This window comes from Trachemys scripta, chromosome 11 (genome assembly GCF_013100865.1).
Source record: "Trachemys scripta elegans isolate TJP31775 chromosome 11, CAS_Tse_1.0, whole genome shotgun sequence".
Lineage (NCBI taxonomy): Eukaryota > Metazoa > Chordata > Testudines > Emydidae > Trachemys > Trachemys scripta.
In genome coordinates, this window is record NC_048308.1 from 57,918,698 (window position 1) to 57,938,112 (window position 19,415).

Consider the following 19,415-nt stretch of genomic DNA (forward strand, 5'->3'; position numbering starts at 1 on the left):
TTTAAACCAGAGAAATATAGCCTTGCAAACCTACTAGAATGTGGGTTCACAACTAATTGGAAAATCGTACTTGGAGAGTAGTTATCAATGGTTCACAGTTAAGCAGGAAGGGCATATTGAGCACAGTCCTTCAGGGATTTGGTTCTATTCAATATCTTCATAAATGATTTGGATAATGGCCTAGAGCAGTGGTTCTCAACCAGGGGTCTGGGGGGGGCTGCTAGCAGGTTCCGGGGGTCCACCAAGCATGGCCAGTGTTAGATTCCCTGGGTCCCACGGCAGAAAGCTGAAGTCCTACTGCATGGGACTCAAGCCTGGGGCCAGACCGCCGGGAGCAGGGTGGAGAGCCCGACCGGGGCTCTCCGCTCTCCCCGGTGGCCAGAGCGCCGGGAGGAGGGCTGCTCTCCCCGGCGGCCAGAGCGCCGGGGGGAAGGCAGAGAGCCCCTGGCGGCCAGAGCACCGGGAGGAGGGCGGAGAGCCCAGCTGGGGCTCTCCACTCTCCCCGGCGGCCAGAGCGCCGGGAGGAGGGCGGAGAGCCCCCGGCGGCCAGAGCGCCGGGAGGAGGGCGGAGAGCCCGGCCGGGGCTTTCCACTCTCCCCGGCGGCCAGAGTGCCGGGAGCAGGGCGGAGAGCCCGACCGGGGCTCTCCGCTCTCCCCGGTGGCCAGAGCGCCGGGAGGAGGGCTGCTCTCCCCGGCGGCCAGCCCCCGGCAGCCGGAGCGCCGACAGGAGGGCGGCGAGCCCAGTCGCGGCCCCGCTCTCAGGCAGGAGCGCCCCGCCACGCCGCCCCCCTCCAGGCGCCGCCCCAAGCACATGCTTGGTGGGCTGGTGCCTGGAGCCGGCCCTGGGGAGGGGCACCCCTCCCCCAGACGGTCCCCGGGTTGGTTCTCTGAGAGCCTGCGCGGTGCTAAATAGCTGTGCGGCCACGCAGCTTACAGGGAATTTAGGTTGCAAGTGCTTTGGAGGACAGGATTAGAATTCAAAATGATCTTGACAAAGTGGAGAAATGGTCTGAAACAAATAAGATGATATTCAGTAGGACAAATGAAAAGTACTACACTTAGGAATGAATAATGAATTTCACAAATGCAAAATGGGAAATGATTGCCTAGGAAACAGTACTGCAGAAAAGGCTCTTGGGGCTATAGGGGATTTCAAACTACATATGAGCCAACAATGTAATACTACTGTAAAAAAAAGTAAACATCAGTCTTGAATGTATTGTCTTCTTTACAACACAAGCTAAGAGAAGTACTTCTTCCACTTTACTCAGCACTGATAAGGCCTCAACTGCAGTATTGCATCCAGTTCTATGCACCACACTTTGAGGAAAAATGTGGACAAACTGGAGAAAGTCCAAAGGAGAGCAACAAAAATGGTTAAAGGTCTAGAAAACATGACCTTTGAAGATGAGACTGAAAAATATTGGTTTGTTCAGTCTGGAGAAGAGAAGACTGATGGGGGACATGGTAATAGTCTTCAGGTATGTATATAGCAGCAATGGTGATTTAAGTTAGATATTAGGAAAACTTCCTAACTGTGAGGATACTTAAGCACAGGAACAAATTACCTAGCGAGTTTGTGGAATCTCTGTCACTGGAGGTTTTTAAGAAAAGGTTAGACAAACACTGGTCAGGGATGGTCTCGATCAGTGTTTCTCAGCCTTTTTGATACCAGAGGCTGGCTTGCTGCCTTCTTAAACTGTGTTAGGGAAATCTCAGGGACTGGCACTGCTCCATGGACCGGTCATTGAGAAACACTGGTCTAGATAATACTTAGTCCTGCCTCAGTGCAGGGGACTGGACTAGATGACGTCTCGAGATCCCTTCTGGTCCTACATTTCTATGATTACAAACTCCCTCTCACCAAAATCTGTTGGTATCCAATCCAAACCAAAACTCTTATCAGCATCTTTGGAAAACCTTCCTTGCAGGTCTTGGCAAATCCTCATTTTGCAAACAGATAATGTAGGGATTATATGTGGGATGAGTTCTGACTGACTGTGCCAAAGAAGCGAATGAGTGAAGAGTCCTGAAGTTCCTGACCCCCTGTTGGCGGAGGGCACGTGCCAAAAGCCTCTGGATCTTCATCCTAGGCCTGGAGTGTGTGTGAAGAACACCTGGAGCTGCAGAGGTAGGCCAAGGGGCAAAGGCAGATGTAGTACAGGGGTGGGAGGCAGAGTTGATGTGGGTCTGAGACAGTGGTGTAGGCACAATATGAATTAATGTGGGGCTGAGAGGGCACAAAATTGATGTGGGCTATGTGGGTGCATAATTAATTGATATGAGGCTGAGGAATTGGCAGATCCGAGCTGGGACACAGAATTAATTAGTATGTTGAAGGTGCGGGGCGGGTTGGGAGATGCTGGAAGCTCCACATCAGCAGGCCATCATACACCATTTTTTGTAATGTGAACTCAGTAGGGTCTTCTAGCCAGAGCTCCTGCAGCAGGGGTCAAAACCTCCTCCTATATATTTGTCAAGGTTGGCAACACTGCGAAATTCACACGCAACAGTGGGGGTGGGCCAGGAGTGTTCACAAATCAGAAGACAGACTAAAAAACATGATTGTATCTTAAAAAGAATTGAGTGTTTTTTGGGGTGTGACTCATGATCTTTGAACTTCTGGAATTGGCAATACTGAGATTGTACAGTATTGAAATCTTCAATGCATGTAGTTGTAGAATACGTATGATAGGGTATTTCATTGTTTTCACATGTCTATATGGAGTTAAACTGGTTACAGCTATGAAATATGAATTAGTCTCTTGAAACCTTAACTGCTTGTAGAAAAATTAACACACACTATCAAGAAGTTTTAAGTTGCAAAATTTAACGCTTTGCCTATGAGGGTTTTAAAGCACTTTAACAAACATTACATCCAATCACTTCTCCCACGGGAAAACCTGGGAGTAGGGCTAAGAAGTAGACGTCTCCAGGAGTTTTTCCTTGCAGTGATTTCTTCCCAATTATTCTCTTGAGAGAAGGAGCAGAATGGGGCTTGCCCAAAGGCTGTAGGTCTGGCTTACAAATCCTGCAGATTCTTTAGAATCCACATATATTCTAGGAAATCAATTGGAGGCCAGGCCCATCTAGGTGGAGGTCCTTGTGCCAGCTCTAAATCCCCGGCAATATTCCCTTCCACAGTGCCATGGCTGTGGAGCGCCAATAGGACTGCAGTGTTGAGGCTTCTCTAGCTGGTGGCTACTTCAGAATCCCTTGCATCATGGAAACTGTAAGAATAGAAATGTAATACTGCCTGGGTCTGTATTACATTTGTGGGAGAAGCTCTGTGGGGCTCATGGGAGGGTGATGCATGTCAGATACCCTCTCCCCCTGTCCAGATACCCACCCCTGAAAAGAGCTCTCCTGGGAAAGCTGCAATGCTTCTCCAGTGGTGGTTGACCTAGCTTTCTGTATGGGAGGCGGAGTTCTGTGCACAGAAAAGGGACTTTCTGTGCAGATTAAAGGGAAAAATGATCAGGAATTAAATCATTCAACATTCACTTGGGATGGGTATTATCATTTTAATTGTATAGATTTTAAGTGACTTGCCTGAGATCACACAGTAAATCAGTGGCAAAGGCAAGAGAGCTCTTTGGATTATAAAATGTTCTCTTTTGATTTTGAAAAGCATACTGGTTTGTGGCTCAGAATTTACCCTTTCACTCTCCCTGTACAATAGCTGCTTTTTAAGTGGGATCCATACAAAAGAAACATTTTATTCTTCTTCTAATTAGAACTGAGGAGTAGTTACATAAAACCACAAGAACCTGATCCTGGTGCACATTGTAGTCGATTACAAAAGTCCTGTTGAGATGAATAGGTGCAGGATTGGACTTCTGTTTCAGAAATGTGCTGCTAGCTTGACACTGACATGCTACAACTACATAATTTAGAAAGACAGCAGCACAAAGTCAAAAGTTCACAAAATGGAAATGTAGGTCAAAATTGTTAGTAAAGAAAACACCATTCTCAGAGGACTTAAGTCACAAACCTGAGGGGGGAAAAATTAAGCCCAGATTCAGCAAAATACTTAAGCATGTCCATAATTTTAAGCATGGGAGTAGTCACATTGACTCCATTCTTAAGTACATTAATAAAATCTGGTTGAACAAAGTGCTTGATATTGGCTTTTTGAAATGATTCCCATAACTGTGAAATTACTGGGTATCATCACTGTACAATAATATCTAGTACTTTTCCTTGAATTTTTGATGACAAGCTCAGTGATATATACTTTTCAATGTCAGTGTATAATACACTGTGATTTTAATATATTTTTATATTGTCTTAAATATATTGTTTATATTTGTTTCTTTTTTAGGTGTAATTATGTGATCATCAGGCATCTATCTTCAGCAGAGGGGCAGCAAAATATACAGAAAGGGAGGGCATGAAGTACACAGATTATACTGGCTCCAATGGTTTATTTGTGAAATTCACAGGGGAATCTTCAACATGTGTTAGACTGAGGTAAATAGAGTATAGTCACAATATATTTTTAAAAAAACAACACGGAGTCCTTGTGGCACCTTAGAGTCTAACAAACCACAATTTTAGCCCATGCACGTCGGCGGAAGCACTCTATGTAGAAGTCCAATCTATTGTTTCGACCTTCAGGAGGAGTCCACGTAGAATCCTTCTTTTTGTAGCGTTGCAAGGAAGGTTTGTTAGTCTCTAAGGTGCCACAAGGACTCTTTGTTGTTTTTGCTGATACGGACGAACACGTCTGCCGCGCTGGAAACTGTCACAATATGTTTAGTCAATAATGGCCTTTAGTTTAATTGTAGTATCAGTTAATTGTTGTTACACAGCATCCTCTGTTCAAGGATTTTATTTATGTATTTATTTTTTTACCTGTGATGGAAACTAAAGAGAAACAGAGAATGAAGGTGTTGGAAACTTACTGAACTTCAAGGGTCAGATTTTCAACTCTGAAAGGATGGAGGCGTACAAAGATTGTACACCCATTTACTCGCCTCAAACTCTCATACGCACATGTATACAGGGGTCTAGATGTGCAAGTGCAAAATGCCCGTTTGGTGCACAGCAGTGTGTAAGGAAACAATTCTGGGGGCTGCTAAGTTCAAAAATGCAGCACTCAGAGGCAGCAAAGGGATGGATGGAAGTGCGGAGAAAGAATTTCCTTGGTTTCATCCCTGCCCCCAACTCCATCTCTTCAGTCATAAAATACAATCCCTGCCCTGCATAGCCAGATGGTCTCCTTCTGTTCTCACCATCCCTCCTGTTTCATCCCTCTTCAATTCCCTCCCCTCGCCCCTCCCCAGGCCCCCCTGCTCCCTCGCCCCTCCCCTCAGCTCTCCCCCCTGCCCCCTCCAGGCTCCCCGCCCCTCCCCTCTGGCTCCCCGCGCGGTGGGGACGGGGTTACTAGCGAACAACCCCCCATCCCCATGCCAGGATGAACCGGAAGTGTGTGCGCGCGTGAGGGGCGCCGGGGGGGGGGGTCTGTCTGGCCCGGGTTCTGCGCCTGCGCGGTTGGGTGCCCGGTTGTTGCGCCGCGCCGCGCCGCGGTGGGTGTTTCTCTCTCTCTGGGCCCCCGGCCGGGTCTCGGCGGCGAGGCGGGGGCGAGGATGTGAAGATGGCGGAGCTGCAGATGCTGCTGGAGGAGGAAATCCCGGGCGGGCGCCGGGCCCTGTTCGACAGCTACACCAACCTGGAGCGGGTGGCCGAGTACTGCGAGACCAACTACATCCAGGTGCCGGCGGGACCGGGCGCTGCGAGCCCGCCTGGCCAGCGCGGCCGGGCCGGGGCCGCCTCTCCCGCTGGCTGAGGGGCGGGGGGCTCCCGCTGGCTCGGGGGGGGGGGGGGGAGTTCTCCGGCCCGGCTCTCTGCCCGCGGGGGTTGGTACCGCGCCGCCTCCGGAGGCAGGTTCCCCTCCAGACAGTCCCCCCCAGCCCCGGGGGCGACAGGGCGTCGGAGCGCTCCCTTGCTGCCCAAGCCCCTGCCGCGGCGCGCCCGCGGGTGCGTGTACCTTGGCGCCCACCGCCTCTCCCTGGTGCCCAGCCTGGGCCGGTTACAGCGGGGAGGGAGGCAGGCGGCGGGAGAGCTGGAGGGGTTTGACATCTAGCCGGTATATTGCGAAGTACCCACACTTCGCGTGTAGATAGACCCCTACGGGACCAGGCACGGTAACGCTGGGTGCAACCTGCCCGCGCGCTGGGGGTGATTTTTTTCCCATCCGAGCTGATGTGGCTAACTGGGGAGGCAGCTGGCTAGTGGCGGGCGCTGGGGGAGCAGAGCTGGTCAGGGGTGTAGCGGTGATATAGAGGGGGGACGGGAGAGATGAAGCAGGAGCGGTATGACAGGGCGCAGCCTTGCTGGGATCTTAGATCAGCTGCAACCACTTTCCGTCAGAATCATGGAGGAAGAAAGAAGCGAGAGATCGGTGGTCAGTTAGGTTGGCAGCAGTCACAGAGGCAGGAAGATGGGGTGACGGGGCTGGCTGTAGATATTGGTGGGGAGTAACGTGGGCCGAGTATGTGTGGAGAAAGGAGACTAGTTACTGACAGTAGTGGAGCATGGCAGGCGGCTATCAGAATGAGATCACTGTTGTGGGGCGAGGAGTATCCGCAAAATAGAGATGTATCCAGTGATGAGGGGGGAAGGTGGAATCAACAGCCTGGTATCTGTGGAGAATTTTACAGAACTCTCATCACCATAGTACTTTACAATCATTAAAAGAAGTGCCTGGGACCCCAGTTTCATATTCTCTGTCTCCCCCATATGGAAGCCGTTTTTGTGTGCTTCTTTCAGAATGGCACATAAGGATGATAATAGCTGTGGCCACTTTGAGATGTTGGTAGGATTACTGTATGATATAACCAGTGGGAAAAGGATAGTTAAAATAATGTCACTATAGAGGAGATTACACTGTTTAATTCACAGCATCCACATCATAGAATGACCAACCTTTTATTAGGAAAAAGATTTTATTTATTGATATTTTAAGTCATTTACAATAAAACATTTCAATTAGTGTGATGACACAGCTAAATACGTACCTTGTTACAAAATGAACAGTATTTAACAGCATGTTATATATCATTACCATTTCCCCTTTTTTCAAATTATTTAATCATGACCGTACTTTGATAATATGAATGTTTAAATACACATGTCACTTTTTAAAATCTATATTCTGAAGCTGACTGTCTTTTGGGTGGGTGGGGAGAGCCTCAAAGGCAGAGGAAGTGGGGAGATGCAATTCAGTTATTGTCCTCTGTGTATGCCCTTCTTGAATATCTGTTGTCCCCATAGATACAAAATAATTGTGTCCATTTTATTATTTGTATTACCATATAGCACCTAGGAGCCCTCATCATGGACCAGGACCTTGTTGTGCATATCAAAAGATCTCAATGATTTCAGTATTTACTTTGTATTGTTTTCCCGTGCAAGGTGTATCCATTTTTTTGAGAGTTTATCTGGCACTGTTCTCACAAAATGTTAAGTCCTGCAGTTTGTGCAGAAGGTGGTCAGGGTTGTGGTCATTCTTAGCTATGGTGGAGAATTATGCCTCCAAGATGTGGTCATTCTTAGCTATGGTGGAGAATTATGCCCTGTCTTCAGCTTCTACTTGTTCTGCCATGGTCTTCTAGAACAGTGGCTCTCAACCTTTCCAGATTACTGTACTCCTTTCAGGAGTCTGATTTGTCTTGCGTACTCCAAGTTTACCCCACTTAGAAACTACTTGCTTACAAAAATAAGAGTCACACCGCATATTGTTACTGAAAAATTGCTTACTTTCTCATTTTTACAATATAATTATAAAATATTGTACTTACATGTCAGTGTATAGTATATAGAGCAGTATAAACAAGTCATTGTATGAAATTTTAGTTTGTACTGACTTTGCTAGTGCTTATTATGTAGCCTGTTGTAAAACTAGACAAATGTCTAAATGAATTGAAGTACTCCCTGGAAGACCTCTTGCATACCTCTGGTTGAGAACCACTGTTCTAGAATTTCCTTGTGTGTTTGACTGCTGCAGTTTCAGGAGGTCTTTGTTATGGAGACCTTTGCGATAGCTTGGGCCTAGCCCTAAGATAAGTCTAAGATTTGAATGTGATCTAATATTGGATGGGTAGCGAGTACAGTGATTGGAACATGAAAGTGATATGCCCATATTGACCTCTTTGTCATCAGTTTGTCAGCAGTTTTGTGTACCAGTTGGTGATTTGTAGGGTCTGTGGTTTTATTCCAAAGTATAGAAATTGTTGTAAAAATGGGCGGATGTGTAGATCACTGTGAGAAGTCTGACAAGATTAATTTGCTAGTATCACTTAATAGAGAATTTGAAGTATACTGTTAACATACTTTGATTTTCTTAGCAACTTGAAAGATGCTTCAAATATCTTCAGGTATCATCGAGATCTCTGCATGGGAATTGGTAGCTGGAGCAATTGCTGTATTTTGATAGGTTTCTTACGAAACTAGGTATTCAGATTGTACAACTTTGGCGGTCTTAAATTTCAAATATAGAAATCTGGCTAATCAGTCATACTTGATATGTTTTATGAAGGGTCAGAGTTACTTCAGCACCATTTAAAAACAAAAACAGGTAAACCTTTCTTATGGTTAGTGTTCAACAAATAGGTAACCAGCCTTTCCTTGCATGTGCTAGTACAACACCCTAAACTCTTGTGATAGCAAATGATCAGATAAAACATCAAACGTATAGTAAGTAATTTAAATTCATTGCAAAAATAAGAGGAGAAAAAATGTGAAAGACCAGTGTTTTGGCAGAAAACAGCGTTCTTCATTTATAGCTCTAGAAAAATGTTTGCTCTTTTTAAATTCTCCCACTGAGTCACTCTTTAGTACATCAGCCAATCAACTAATATGGTGACATGCTTTTCAGCAGCCATTAACTCTGCTGAACAGGAAAATAAATTGATACATGCTATGGAAAAATGAAATTTCCAGACCACACTCAAATAATTCAGACTTTTTTTCTTAATATCCGACTTAAAGCAAAAATAGGCATAAGATTACCCAGAGCAATAAATGAGTTTCTAAAATTAAATTCATAAACATAGCTATCAAAATATGCAGTCTTATACAGAAATGGAATAAAAATAAACATTATTCAACAGACAAGACTTATTCCTAAAATAAAAATAAGTTGAGGGAAGCACATAGTAATGATCTCTGCGTTTTCTTTCGAAAAAGATCTAATACAGCATGTACATGCATTTTTCAAACAACTTTGTTCAGAAGACTCTTTATCAGAGCTGTTAGGGTTTGCTAATCAGAGGCAGGAATCTGATGCTGGTTATTCATAGCCTGATCGTCTCATGCTCTGCAGATTATACCCAGTTCAGTGCTCAGTCTGTACCATGTTATAAAGTTAACTTTGTAGAAGAGTAGCTAATTCATGATCAAGAATTTAATTAACTATTCAGGGTCTCCATTTTCACAAAAACTATTTGCATAATACAGTGCTTTTGTATGGGTCTCTTATAAAAAGCAAAGAATGCTCAGACTGGTCAATAAACCACGATTGTATAATTTTGGTGTTCTAGAGTTTTCTTTGCTGTTCCAAGAAATGTTGCACATGATGTGATTGCACATTTTTTCTAATCACACTTATTTGTATTACTAATGTACTAAAGTAAATCCTAACATTATCTTGGCTTATCCATTTTTTGGAGGTTATACTACAGGTCTCTGTGAGAATAATCAACTATTATACTCTGTTCAGACCTTTTTTGGTTTAACCAGTAATCACTGCTTCTCTTAAAAAGCCTCTCATTTCATGCAGTGCATCTAGCTTCCAAAACTCATGAACTCTCAAATCTTTTGGCACGCTTTGAAAGTGAGTTGGAAAAATTACCAGATACATGCTGGCTAGAGGACTAAACCTACTTGTCACAAGCAGATATAAAAAATTAGAGTGGAGAGCGTCCGCCATTGAGGTCTGTGGTCAAGTGAAAAGCCAGCATGCCACATCCAGTTTCTGGGATAGGTGCTGGGATTTCTACCAGCTGCTGTCCCTGGACCCTTCTGGAAGTCACTGTCATTCTTAGCCTTTGACAAATGTGATGCTCCACTCCTCTCTAGTTGCTGGAAAGGAAGAATGAGCTCCCTCCCTCCTCCAACCCCCCTTCAGAGCCTCCAGGTGGCTGTGAGAGGTGTGGGTTTCCAGTATTGTCCTAGCTTCTCCAGTCTCCTGGCTGTTGTGAGGAGAGGAATGGTCAGTAGGTCTCTACTACTTTCTTTCCTCTAGAGCCACTACTTTTCGAAGCCCTTGTAAATAACTTCAGTGCCTACTCTCTGCTGGTGCAGGTAGCTTCCCTAAGCAGTAGGACTGTGAAATCAACATGATTCTTGACAGTTTTACCACTGCCCATAGGGATCTGAGTAGCACCATCGAAACTGACCAGAGTCGTTAACTTCACTCTGCTGTTTCTTGCCCAAACTGAATCACTGTTGAAACATAGGAGCTGTCTAGAGACTCTACAAGACAGTACTGCATTTCTTTATATTTGGAAGATTTTTCCACAACTGTAAGGGGTATAAACTTAGCTTTCATTAAAAAGAAAAGAAAAAGGTGCAGCAATAATTAATAGCCTTCTAGGCTCTTGTATTGAGAAGGGAAAGTTTCCTGCTCCTGGGTGGAATTTTCAAGCCTATTTCAGTTGCCTTCCCATTTGTTCTTAGCAACCCTACCTCATCATGGAACATAAACAAGGGATTTTACTGTATAAATAATGTTCAACAAACAAATACTCTACTGCAGTGTTTGCAACCCAAACATTCTGTTCAGATTCTTCTTCTAACCTTACCCATCACTATACCATATTGTAGCTTGTGTTAGTACATGAGAAACTGACTATAGCCAGATCATTCTATTTTCAATGTCCAATCTAACAGAATTGCACAAAGTAAACAAACAGCACAAATAATGTAAAGTAAACAGGTTTATTAAACTTCCATTGTTTTAATATTCAAGTGATGCATGCAGTAAATTTGTTTAAAAAAATATTTTTTACCTGACTGTTCCTTTAAATTTTGTTTTCTTTTTAAGCTAGCTCCTAGTGAATTAGTCGTTATACTTGGATCTTACAAGTATGCATGGAAGGCTTGTTCTGCAAATATAAAAGTATCATTGATGAGTTTAAGGCTGGAATAGTTGAGGAGTGCAGAAAGATGCTGATAAATTAAAGCTGCTTAACAAAATTAGAGAACTGGCAAAGCAAATCTGATGGATCTGTGGACGTATCAGTACATAAAACTTTCAGACTTGTTAGACTTTCAGCCTGTTGTTTCCCCAAGGCACGTGCAGTTTTTACCATCCAGACTACCGTAGCATTCCACAAAAATCATGTAATTTAAATAACTGCCTAAGGGAAGGTCCGAGTACTCTCTCCATTTACGGTATCTAATTATTTTTTTGAATATTGTTGAATACCAAACAGTATAATAGCTATATAAACTGAACATAATTTGTTAATAAAGTTGTATGTAGCCACTATTCCGTCGAAATAAAGCAAGAATTTGTTTGACATGTCTCTCTTTAGGCTCAAAGTTATCTGCTGGAGAGTGGGAAATTCTGATAATTTTTCTTAGGCCAAGTCCACGCTATGGGTGCTACAGCTTCCCACCTCCCTGAGCAGTGGTAGCTAGATCGATGGAAGAATTTTCCCATTGATTTAGCTGCGTCTACACTGGGAATTAAGTTGTCTTAAACTGTAGTGTGCCAGTTTGAATTTTTCACACCCCTGAGTGACATAGCTAGGTTAGTCTATGTTTTAAGTGTAGACCAAGCCCAAGTGTCTTCCTTTTTGCGCTCTCCCCTTGAGTTTCCCCCTGCAAATTCAGTGAAAATCTTACAAGTGCTATTAAAAACTGTCTTCCCAAGCTAGAAGTATTTTATAGAGGGGGATAACAGAAACATGGAATATTTTGCTATGGAGTCAAGATAACAATAGTAGTAATTGTATTTTCAAGTTTTGTATTTACTATAACGTGTCTTTTCCTCCTAGGTGCCTAAACTGTCCAGGCTGTCAGTCCATTAGGAGGCTAATGGTTTTGGCAGATCCTGTTAATTAAATGTGAGGGGTTTTAGCCTCCATGTCTAGGTAACGGGATAACCAAAATATCTCCTTCCTGTGGAATGGCACGAGTTATGAGGCTCAGGTAGCTAGGAGAAAAATCAGACTGATACAGGTATTTCAGATTTAGAATCAGCACTTTAATTTTTTTTTTACATATTTTAAATATACTGTAAATATCTAAAAAGGAGTATTATTTTACCCAGCACTATGTGTACATGTTTTCAATTGATTTTTTTCTTAAAAAATGACTCTACATTTTTTTTTTTTAATACCTAGAATAATATTCAATGGTGTGTATTCATTCATCGCAAGCACATCCGAGTTGTGGTCTGCTGTTACTGTGTATTTATCTTGTGTTCCAGGTTTATGGAGAGATCATTAGTGTGTTGGTTGAATTGGTATTGTGATAATCTCTATCAGCCCAGTTTGCCTCTCCGTCCCCCCCCCCCCCCCCCCCCCCCCCCCCATGAGCCATATAACTGGTAAACTAGGCCATGCGTTTATCACTCAACCACTGTACTTTCCTTTGTATAACTGTGCTACATTTTACAAAGAGTTATTCAAAACATTTAATAGGTTCACTGAGTTAAAAACCATGGTTTGTAAAATAGTAGGATTGATTCTTCTGTAAGTGTGTGCAGAAATAGCATGAGCCATTTGTTATCTGTGTTAATGGGAGTTATCAGTATTACTACCCTGTGTACTGATGGAAAAACAGAATTTATGAATACTATATAGTTACTGCTGGAAAAGAGGCACGTCTATTCTTGTATCGTTGAGTATGTTTGTTGAGAGTGGCATTTTGGTAACTATCTTCTGCTGTATATCTACTATATTTGCGATCATTAATCTTTGTGGCTTTAGTGCTTTAGATTTCAGTGCAGGAAGTGGTACACCATTGTGGTGAATATCTAAAAAACCCCCAAAGCCTTCACCAAGGAGATTCAGCTAAGTAAAAAACCTCAGATCTCCATTAAGTTAAATTGAACCATAACTGGAGGAGAAAGAAGAACTTCTCTAGCTGGTGTGTTTTTATGACAGATTTTAACTGCAGTCTGAATGCATGTGCTGGCCCAGTTTTAGTAGAATTTGTGAAGAAGACGTTTTAAGCCATTCTTTGTTTACTTGTGTGTAACTGAAAGCATTTTGCTTACCAATAAACATCTTCCTTACCAATGAAAAACCTCTAAATTTTGTTGCTTATCCATTCACTTGAACAATAACCTTTGTTAATGCACTTTTCATAACTTATAAAGCAAGATAATGCTCTGTTAGATGGGATATGTAATGGGCAACATAATGTATTTAGGTAATTTTTTTTTTCAATTTTCAGGGCTCTGATTAGCCAATTTGGACACTATTTTTTCCTGGAACTGAATAAATTGTTATGCAGGTGAAAATGGATCTCATGCATGTTTCAGTCAGAATGAATGGGGGTTTTGCGCAACTTTAATTTTAGGTTCTTGGACAGTTTAAATAGAAGTTGACTAGGTTCTCAGGGAAGGAGCTGCGTGAGGATTAAAATTACATGGGAGACACCACCCTTAAGTTTCGAACACGGAAGGAAACCTTGCTGTTAGACTTTCCATAACAACTCTCCCCAAACCCCAGAATGATGTGACTGAATATGAAGTGTAAACCATTTTTTATATGGTGGCTTATGTTAGGAGGATGTGAAAATTTCACTACTTACTTTCGAGTGTTGAGGACGAAGTTTCCCCGGAAGAGTGAGGGCCTAAGTGATTGTCTTTTTTGTAGATTAAGTGTTCATTTAAACAAAAAAAAGTTTTTAACCCTTCTGGTTAATAAAGTTAGTCTTTCAAATGTGAAGTGGTTGTTAACCAATCCAGGACTTCACAAAATCTGCAAATGAAAGGCTCCATTGCTTCTTAGCTGTGCCAGGCAACAGTAGAATGAAATTAACTCTGATGAGTTTAATTGTTTCAGTTCAGAACCTTGTGGGCAGTAGTGAAACTGTCAAGAATCATGTGAATTTCCTGCTTTTGCACCTTTGGAAAATGTGCAGCACTGCAGTTATTCCTGGGAGTGGAGGACCCAAGAAGGCTGGGGGACATATATTTTAGAAGTGTAGTAGGCAGGATCTATATCATGTGCTGCATTTCACAGAAAAAAGGCATCAGTTTTGCTACAGCTTCTGTATCCTGTAACTACCCAAATTTTAGTGGAATTTTCTTAGTCTGTTAATAATAGATAATAGTGTTTTGTTCTGGCATCTTTTAGCGATGGATTAGTATTAAGCCTAAATGAAGGTCTGCTGTTGTTGTTTTTAAAAAAGCAGAATATGTTCCTTTGACAGTATGTGCAAAGCTGCTACTTTAATAAATGGTCTAAAATGAGGTCGAGTAGGTTGAATTAATTTAATAATAAATAATAATAAAAATAATTAATGGAGATATCCCATCTCCTAGAACTGGAAGGGACCTTGACAGGTCATCGAGTCCAGCCCCCTGCCTTCACTAGCAGGACCAAGTACTGATTTTGCCCCAGATCCCCAAGTGGCCCCCTCAAGGATTGAACTCACAACCCTGGGTTCAGCAGGCCAATGCTCAAACCACTGAGCTATCCCTCCCCCAAATTTGTCTTGGTTTGTTTTATTCGTAATTCTAACATCCCTAAAATTTTCTTATCATAGTTAAATGTTTACTGAATAAGAATACTGTAATGAATTTTCAACATAGTTCAGAAGTATTTGCCACTCTTTTATTAGTACTGGAACTGTGAGTGGTGTTAATCTCACTGTAAAGCTTCTGTTTTATTGATCTTTCCCAGCAGGAAGTTGTTTGATACAGTTTGAGACATAGGAAATGGGGCTCAATGTTTGAATGCGCAAGAAGGCAGGAGCTGTTTGTTCCAGAATATAGGCATCAACCTGGGATAAATGAACAAATGTTTATAAATTTGATGAAACTTGTGGGGTGTGTCCACACTAGCCTTTACAAATGTGTTAAGTATCTCAAGAGAATTGGTGACCAATTAACTCAAGGTAAAGTCCAATTAAGATAAGCTTTAAGTACTAGTGAGTTTAAAAAATAAATAATGTATGATGTAAAAGGAATGGAATAGAAAATACTGAAAATATTACAGTGCTGTTATATAAACCAATATACAGCGATGTGGTGTGTTGTATCTACGGAGGCATTCTTCAGCATTTTCTCTATCCAACATTTAGTGGGTTAATTCTAAAGAGGGGTAATATCCTTCCTTGGGCATCTTGATTCCACAGCGTGGTTCCCTCTCCAGAACTGGCCAGCTGTTGAATGTGCAGGATCCTGGAGCAAATGATGTAGCATTGTATAAAGGATCAATGTGTGCTTAGCCTTGCTAGCTAGGACATTGGTGATCCTCAGAATATCATGGAAAGTAATTTTGACCTATTTCAGGAAGTACCCACACAAGCACTTAGACCAGGGGTCGGCAGCCTTTCAGAAGTGGTGTGCCGAGTCTTCATTTATTCACTCTAATTTAAGGTTTCGCGTGCCAGTAATACATTTTAATGTTTTTAGAAGGTCTCTTTCTATATAGCTATAATATATAACTAAACTATTGTTGTATGTAAAGTAAATAAGGTTTTTTAAATGTTTAAGAAGCTTAATTTAAAATTAAAATGCAGAGCCCCCCGGACCGATGGCCAGGACCAAGGCAGTGTGAGTGCCACTGTCTGAGTTCATTTCCATACATAAGTCTATGAACTGGAATCCTAGAATGGGGAGAATAATCTGTAGAGTCAGGATCTTCGATATTACACTTGTTGACAATATTTCGCCTTTCTGGTGGATCTATTGTCAACATCTTTGCTTGCAATCTAATAATTTGCCTTCAACAATTTTTTTTTTTTGGCTGAGTCCATTACATAAAACTGGTTACTTCAGTTGATCTATCTTTCTCCAAATGGAAGAGAACAGTACTCAAGAGCATGCCCAGCAGGATACTTAATGGAATACATGAACATAACTTTTGTAAACAGTTAATGATCATCTTGTGAGCTGTTAGAAATACTAAATTTGGAACTTTTTCAGCATTGTGCAGTCCTTAATTGATATGCACCAAATATCATGGATCAGGCTCAAAAGAGCATTTGGAACTATTAAAAGCCAATGAGAACATTGACCTTTTGGCAACGTTGGAAAAAGTCAAATTTTGGATATCCCCTCATGTATTTGGGGGGGGTTCAAGGTTGTGTACTCAATGTCAAGATTCGAGCTCAATATAAATGTGTAAATTGTCAGTGAACCAGCCTGTTACAAGCCTTTGTAATATATTAATGCTACTCATTCAAAGACAGTTTACAAATGGTATATACTACTTTGGATCTATAGTCTTATAAATCACCTCACTGTAGCAAATGATGTGCAGTTAATGGTAAGCTGGAACGCAAATGTAACAGTGTACAACATTTAGGACAGAAAGTGAAGAATACTATTTTGAAGGCCCATACTTCACTGAGCTAGGAATGGATTTAAAGGTGAGTTGAAAAGGGGATAGAAAAATTGGGTTGTGTCACTTTTTTCTGTTTTATGATCAAAGAAGACTTGCATTTTATTTTTGCAGATGTGTGGGTTTTTTTGCTTGGGATTGACCTTAAAAATATAAGCAGTATGAGGTTTTGTCTTCACTGTTTTTGATTTTAGCCTGCCTTAGAGGATCAGAGAACAGGAGTGAGAGCTTTCTCTGCCCTTCTTTGAAAGGTCATGATGTTACATCTTTAACAAAGATCTTTCTTCCTAGCTGTTTGTCAGTTGTTTGACTGAAATAGGTGCTAATAAAAACAGTTTTGACAAGTCTAACTTAATCCTTTCACATGGCAGTTGCTCAGCTTTCACATTCTGAATACGTAATGTTGGCCAAGTTCTGCCGTTGACATAGCAACTTCTAGGAATAACAAAGCAAGATCTCAATTTCTAAAGTTTAAAAAAAAAAAAAAAAAAAAGGGCAGAAAGCTCTTTTGGAGGAAAAAGTCCTTTGTCTCTTTCATAAACCATAAAGAACCAAAAATGAGCACATTTTTTCTTTTGGATGTCACCTTTAAGACAGCATTGTGTCATATGTGTTATAATAAAAGCTATATTGAATCAGCAGTTTTCCACAAGTGGAGCATCCTTTGAGGCTGATATACATCATTTCATTTGGTGAGGAGAAAGGTTGGTCTTGTGGTTAAGTACTGGAATGGGAACTCGAGATTTTGGCATCAATTCCTGGCTCTACCCCAGACTTCCTTTCTGATTTTGGGTAAGTCACTTACTCTCTCTCTGGGCTTTGGTTCTCCACCTGTAAAATGGGGATAACACTTCCTTTGTCTGTCCTGTCTATTTAGATTGTGTACTCTTTGGGACAGGGACTGTCTTACCGTGTATTTGTACAGTGGTTGGCACAATGAGGCTCTGATACCAGTTAGGGGCTATAAGCACTACCATAATACAAGTAGTAAACACTAATGGAGGGGTAGCTATGAAAGGCCAGACAACCCCAAGGGTTCTGTGGGAGTTGGAGTGAGATACAATTTAAAGAGGAAGAATGTTGAATTTGAGACCCTGAAGTGCAAGGATTGCTCTGAATCTCTGCAAAGGGGTTTTCTGTTTTGTATATGTATTTTGTAAATTTGTCAAACTTATTTCTAATTTTGCTGTTAAACAGCTACACCACTCCAGGATGCCATTGTCTACATTGCACGCTTCTATGCTAACCCGAATCACACGTTGAGCAGTTATGTTCTGTCCACCTAAACTCCCATGCAGTTTTAATTAATATAGTTCATATGTAAAATGCTTTTTATCTGTAGATCTCATGGCCTTACAAAGGAAGATAAGTATCATTTCTGTTTCACAATATGAGGAAATCAGTAACACACAAGTGAGTTTACTTCCCCAAGGATCCATCTCCACTGGGCTTTAAGCAGTGCCATTAACTGTGTGCAAACAGTTTTTACTGTAGTCCTGCTAAAGCTAGTTCTAACATGGGATAGCCAAATGGATGCATGTGTGAAAGGAAGAATAGTCTTGTGGTTAAGGCTTGGGTTGGCAGAGCTCTGTGATCCCCAAAAATGGTCCCTGGATACGGATATCTGCGGATTTGCAGGGCTCTATGGATTGGAACTCAGGAGAGCTGTGTCCTGTTCCTGGCTTTGCTACATGCCTCCTGTGTAACCTTGGTTATTATCCCTCTGAACCAAGATTCCTCATCTGTAAAATGAGGTTTCAACTTCCCTAATTAGGGGTGTTGAGAATATATTGTTGAAAAATTGTACAGTCAATTGCTTGATCACACTTTGGTTCATTATGAAATACACTTAAGAAACCAAATAACCAATGTCAGGTATATTAATATGGTACAGGAAAAAGGTTCTATACAATATCAGTCTCTGAAGAGCAGTCCCGTACAGTGATGGTACAGTCACCCTACAGCAAAGGTGTGCTCTCCCAGATCACACATTTCAGCTGGTATTATTTATATGATTTTACAAGTTATACGTCTCCTTATGCATCACTAAAATCCAACCCTCAGTTTGACCCAGTTCCCTAACTTGTTGTTCTTTTCCTTCCTTATTTTGTTCTGGGTGCTAGCCTTCCAGGTACTGGTCTGTGAAGGTTCTTCCTTAGCTTGTACTAAGACATAGAATGACTGTATCTTGATTTTTGGCAAGTTTCCTCTCCGCTTAATGCAAATACTTACTTCAGCAAATGCTAGGAGTTATAGGATACTTAGCATCAGTGAACTGGATCATGGTATAGGCCAGCTTAGGCTGTATCACTGTTGCTGTGTGTGTGTGTGTGTGTGTGTGTGTGTGTGTGTGTGTATATATATATGGTATGGATAATATGTATAGTTAATATGATACATATTCATATACTTGCCAGCATTATTAGTTAGCAATATGTAAAATGGTCTGATATTACAGTATGAACACCATAGAAAAGCCAGTAAGTAAAGTAAACGTGTGCATGTGTTTTTTGGGATGGTGGTGGTTAGGGTACCTATTGGGTTCCGGGAAGTGGGCGGGCAAAGCCCGCCCATTGCTAAAGGATCCCCCCGCCCCCCCGCCTAAGGGGAGAACCCACAGGGCCTAAAACCCAAATGATTACGGAGGACAACTAATGTAAAAACAGGGACAGGAGTGCGATTAAAGGGTCAAAAGAAGGGAACCTGATGGGGACACCGAGCAAAGAACCCCGGACAGCGCCCACTGCTCCTCAAAGGTGTCAAGGGAGCCAGTGGACGCCGCCCAGAGGAACTCTGCCAGGATACGTGAACGGACAGAGGATCGGAAACAGGCCCCACAGTCACAGGAACCTCCATCGGCCAATCAGTCTTCTGGACTTA

The 19,415-nt window shown here is 42.1% G+C and overlaps 1 protein-coding gene across 11 annotated transcripts in view; it reads left to right on the forward strand.

Moving 5' to 3' along the window:
- The first annotated feature begins 5,399 nt into the window (after positions 1-5,399).
- Positions 5,400-19,415, forward strand: part of ABI2 (abl interactor 2) — a 99,413-nt gene continuing 85,397 nt past the window's right edge. For 2 of the 11 annotated variants that reach the window (XM_034785157.1, XM_034785159.1), the window contains exon 1: positions 5,457-5,716. In XM_034785157.1, the coding sequence (XP_034641048.1) occupies positions 5,600-5,716 (117 nt within the window). In that variant the 5' untranslated portion in view covers positions 5,457-5,599. Of the gene's footprint in view, positions 5,717-19,415 lie in introns of all 11 variants that reach the window. The other 9 variants (XM_034785152.1, XM_034785149.1, XM_034785153.1 and 6 more) reach the window with 9 other exon arrangements.